General features: G+C 49.7%; 1 protein-coding gene across 1 annotated transcript; it reads left to right on the top strand.

The window, feature by feature from the left end:
• Nucleotides 1-6: 6 nt before the first annotated feature.
• Nucleotides 7-2,257, top strand: LOC110391129 (olfactory receptor 14C36-like). Its single transcript, XM_021382868.1, has one exon. It carries the CDS (start codon nt 1,253-1,255, stop codon nt 2,039-2,041), a length of 789 nt encoding a protein of 262 aa, XP_021238543.1. The 5' UTR covers nt 7-1,252; the 3' UTR covers nt 2,042-2,257.
• Nucleotides 2,258-4,492: the final 2,235 nt, after the last annotated feature.

Raw genomic sequence — 4,492 nt, 5'->3', positions numbered from 1 at the left:
AGGGCCATCTCCCTACCCTTTTCCCCTTTCCCCTTTTCCCGGGACGTGGGCCCTTGGGTCCCCCGTCCCCTTTGTCACGGAATCGGGCCTAACGCCCGTAAACCGTTGACATTCCTCTAGATAAAACCGTGGTGGGGCACATCCCAGGATTTTTGGGTTCACCCTTTAATGAACTGGCAGCCTCCTAATTACAAAGGAACACTGGTTGGCTGTGTCCGCTGTGGCATGCCCACTATTAATGGCTTGAAATTGCTCAGAAATTTTGAATCATACTTTAGAAAATGAGAAGCAGCTATGGCGTGATTATATTGAGAAACTCAAGCAAGAGCTTGGCCTCTTGACAGGGAAAAAATCAAGTTTAACTTTCCCTTTAAAACAAATATGGAATATTACATTGGAAATCACTCAGTCCTCTGAACCAGTAGACCTGGGTAATCCAACGGAAAAGATCTCAATATCAGATCTTGAAGCCCCACTTGAGGTGGATCCCTTGGAGATCTGACCTGTAGTGATGCCAAAAACAAAAGAGGTACAGGATAGACCAGCAGGGGTGCCCCCTGATCAGTGGCCCCCTACCGAACCCCAAGTAACAGCTTGCCCCTATACAGCATCTGAATTGATGGATTTGGTGCAAAGGTTTCAGCAGAAACCAAGGGTAAGTGTACCGGCTTGGTTACTGCGATGATGGGATATGGGGCAGAGAGTGTTGTGGTCAATGGACCAGAGGTTTCCAAGCTCCCATCCATTACCTCGCACCCTGCCCTTAGGCAAGGACTGTATGCCACTGTGCAACATCATGAGGAGAATCATTCCCTAATGGATTGGTTGGTGGTGGCATGCCATATCACTTGGCCTAATAAGGCCGTTATCCTGGTGCATGCAGGTTTATTGTCCTCCACGGAGGACCTCCAAACATATATTCGTGAGATAGGAATGAAAGAGGTGAATTACAAGGAAGCCTTTGAAAGTCCTGATTTAGTAATTTCTCAGCCAGAATGAGGGACCTAATTCTACAACGGGCACCCTCCCACCATTATGGTACTTTAGTATCTATATTGGACCCCCTGGTGGCTTCAGAGGCCATGATTCAGCAGGCCGCCCAGTTGGTGGCTGATCATGGGGAGACGGAGTGCTCAAGGGCAAGGTGTAGTATTAGGAGCTCTGGCTCTTCCTAGGCATCTACCTGGCTGCCCTCCTGGGCAACAGCCTCATCAGCACAGCTGTAGCCTGCAGCCACCGCCTGCACACCCCCATGGACTTCTTCCTCCTCAACCTCACCCTCCTTGACCTGGACTGCATCTCCACCACTCTCCCCAAAGCCATGGCCAATGCCCTCTGGGACACCAGGGACATCTCCTATGCTGGATCTGCTCCACAGTGCTTTCTGTTTGTCTTTCTCATATCAGCAGTATATTCCATTCACACCATGATGTCCTATGACCGCTTCATTGCCATCTGCAAGCCCCTGCGCTATGGGTCCCTCCTGGGCAGCAGAGCTTGTGCCACCATGGCAGCAGCTGCCTGGGGCAGCGGGTTCCTCAGTGCTGTGCTGGAAACTGGTAACACATTGCCACTCTGCCAAGGCAATGCTTTGGATCTGTTCTTCTGTGAATCCCCCTTGATCCTCAAGCTCTCTTGCTCAAACTCCTATCTCAGGAATGTTTGGGCTGTTGTGACAGCTATCTATTTAGTTTTGGGGTGTTTTGTTTTCATTCTTTTCTCCTACGTGCAGATCTTCAAGGCTGTGCTGAGGATGCCCTCTGAGCAGGGCCGGCACAAAGCCTTTTGCACGTGCCTCCCTCACCTGGCTGTTGTCTCTGTCTTTATTAGCACTGCCATGGTTGCTGTCCTCATACCCTCCTCCATCTCCTCCCCCTCCCTGGACCTGCTGGTGTCATTTCTCTACTCAGTGGTGCCTCCAGCAGTGAACCCCTTCATCTACAGCATGAGGAACAAGGAACTCAAGGGTGCTCTTAGAAAAGTCATTTCACAGGTGTTTCTTTGTCTCAAGGCTGTGAGCCAAACACAAGGTCAGTGCTGACTCTCTTCACATGTACTTTATTAAATTTGATCTCCACAATGCGGTGCCTGAAGACTTGGCTCTTCTTCCAAAGATGGTGTCAAGAATGAGATTTATCTACTACACACCTAAAGGCCTGTTGCTCCGTGGACTCGGGACAGAAAAAGCTCACTGCAGTATTGTGATCTGTGAGAGACTGAGGGTAGGATTTAGGAGTAAACTGTTGTGTTAAATGAATACTAGTATTATAGGAAATATATTTCAGACAGAGTAAGTTTCTCTCTCCCAATCCAGCATAACCCTAACCTTAACCCTAACCCTATCCCTAACCTTAACCCCAACCCTAATAACCCTAACTTTAATCCTTATATTAACCCCTAAATATCATAGAATCATAGAATGGCCCGGGTTGAAAAGGACCTCAAAGATCATCGAGTTTCAACCCCCCTGCTAAGTGCAGGGTCGCCAGCCACTAGACCAGGCTGCCCAGAGCCACGTCCAGCCTGGCCTTGAACGCCTCCAGGGATGGGGCATCCACAACCTCCCTGGGCAACCTGTTCCAGTGCGTCACCNATATTTCTGCCATGCCTGTGCACATGGAGATGCCTGGGGAAGTCATCTCGCTTTCAGAGAAACCCATTTGCAGGTGAGGACTCAAAGGAAAGCTCAGCAGGACAGGGAAGTCACCGGGGAGGAAGAAAACGTGTCTGCAGGGTGTGTGGGAAGAGTTTCAACTGGAGCTCAGCTCTTAGTAGACCCCAGTGAACAGACACAGGGGAGAGCCCCTCTGAGTGCCTTGGGTGCAGGAAGAGGTATGTCCAGAGCTGGGAGCTGATGGCACTCCAGTGGATCCACGTGCGGAACCCTACAACTGTGCAGCCTACAAAAAGAGCTTCTGCCATGGCCTGAACCTGGTGAGGTACCAGGATGTCTACAGTGGGGAGAAGCCCTTCACATGCCTGCACCAATGCGTCCATGTGACAAGAAACCTCAGAAGTGTCTTGAGTGTGAGAAGGGCATTGTGCAGAATGCAGGGCTCCTCACTCGCAGGAGATGGCCCTCGTGGAAGATGTGCTCCAAATGTCCCGAGTGCAGGAAGAGCTTCAAGCACTGCTCCAACCTGATCGAGTTCCTGAGGATCCACTCAGGGCAGAGACCTTAGAAATGCCTGCACTGTGGGCAGAGCTTCATCCAGAGCCCAAACTTCCTTGCTAACCAAAGAAACTCTCTTAGCGTGCCCAGTTTTCTCTTCTGCTCTTCCTGCAAGCAGCTTTTTGAACCCATTTCCTGAGGAAAAGCAGCAGTGCAGGCATGTTCTGTGTGTCTGTGTGCATGTGTTCCTCTCAGTCATTTCTGAACCCGCTGATGAATCAGATACAAGGGTCAGGAGAACCAGAATGCCACTCTTGGAGGTTTACTGAAAATCACCTGCAGGTGGAAGGGAAGGGGGAGAATAAAGTAGCTGAGTTGTCCCAGAGCTTTTGTTTTCCTTGTGGTCTCACAGTATTTCCTTAAAACAAAAGATAATGGGTGAATGGAGGACAGGGAAAGGTGGAGGGAGGGTTTGTTGTTGGTGCTGACTCCAGCCCACTGCTTGTTTCTGGAGGAAGGCGTGCGTGTCACTCAACCCCCTCACCCTTCCTAAGTATGCTACACACTGGCTATACTTGTCTTCTTGAATGGTTTGATCAGGAGCTCAGAGCAGCTGTGAGACACCAAGGGTAGGCTGGTGTATGGGAACAGCTGAGTCAAGGCCTGAGCCACTGATTGAGCAGCTGCAGGAAAGACCCAGTCAGCCCTGGGAGCACAGGTGAAGGCAATTCACTGTGTGACCTGAAGGGCTGGAGCCTGTCTCGTGCTAGACCTTATGGCAGGTCTGACTGCCACTGAGGAAGGATCTCTTTCTGGAGATCCCTCCTTGGGGGTGCTTTTCCTTGTGTATCTAGAATGTACTGATCTGGGTGCATGTTCTACTTCCCTTCCTTTGTTGCACTTCTCTATTTTGCTGGTCCTTCCACCTCTTTCGTAATGCCTTTTTCCATCGTGATGGTCTTTCCTATTGTTACTTTTGCTGAGCCAGGCAGACCAATATATTAAAATGGCTTTCCTTTTGAACGTCATTAAGTGGTTTAAGAGGGAGACCGTCATTCCTTGTCATGGTTTTATGATTTTCGGTTATTGGTATTCCACATCATAACATCATGTAGTGAATGTACCTGGTTCTCAGAAGAGAAGGACTACTACAGTCCCCACGGCACTTTGCTCCTCTGTTACCATTTTCCAGCCGGAGGGAAAAGATAAAAGCTCGCAGTATAAAAACTTGCAGATCACGAGACCTCTTTCCTTTTTCCGCCGTCTCTCGTCTTGGCAGCACCTCGCTCTCCAGCCGCCTTATCGTCGGTAGTAGAGTAAGGCCTACCTTGACTTTGGGACATTCTCTCTCTCTGTGTTGGATTTATCAGCTTAAATTGT

The sequence above is a fragment of the Numida meleagris genome, unplaced genomic scaffold (assembly GCF_002078875.1).
Source record: "Numida meleagris isolate 19003 breed g44 Domestic line unplaced genomic scaffold, NumMel1.0 unplaced_Scaffold300, whole genome shotgun sequence".
Taxonomy (NCBI): Eukaryota; Metazoa; Chordata; class Aves; order Galliformes; family Numididae; genus Numida; species Numida meleagris.
This window is presented reverse-complemented; position numbering and strand designations above follow the sequence as displayed.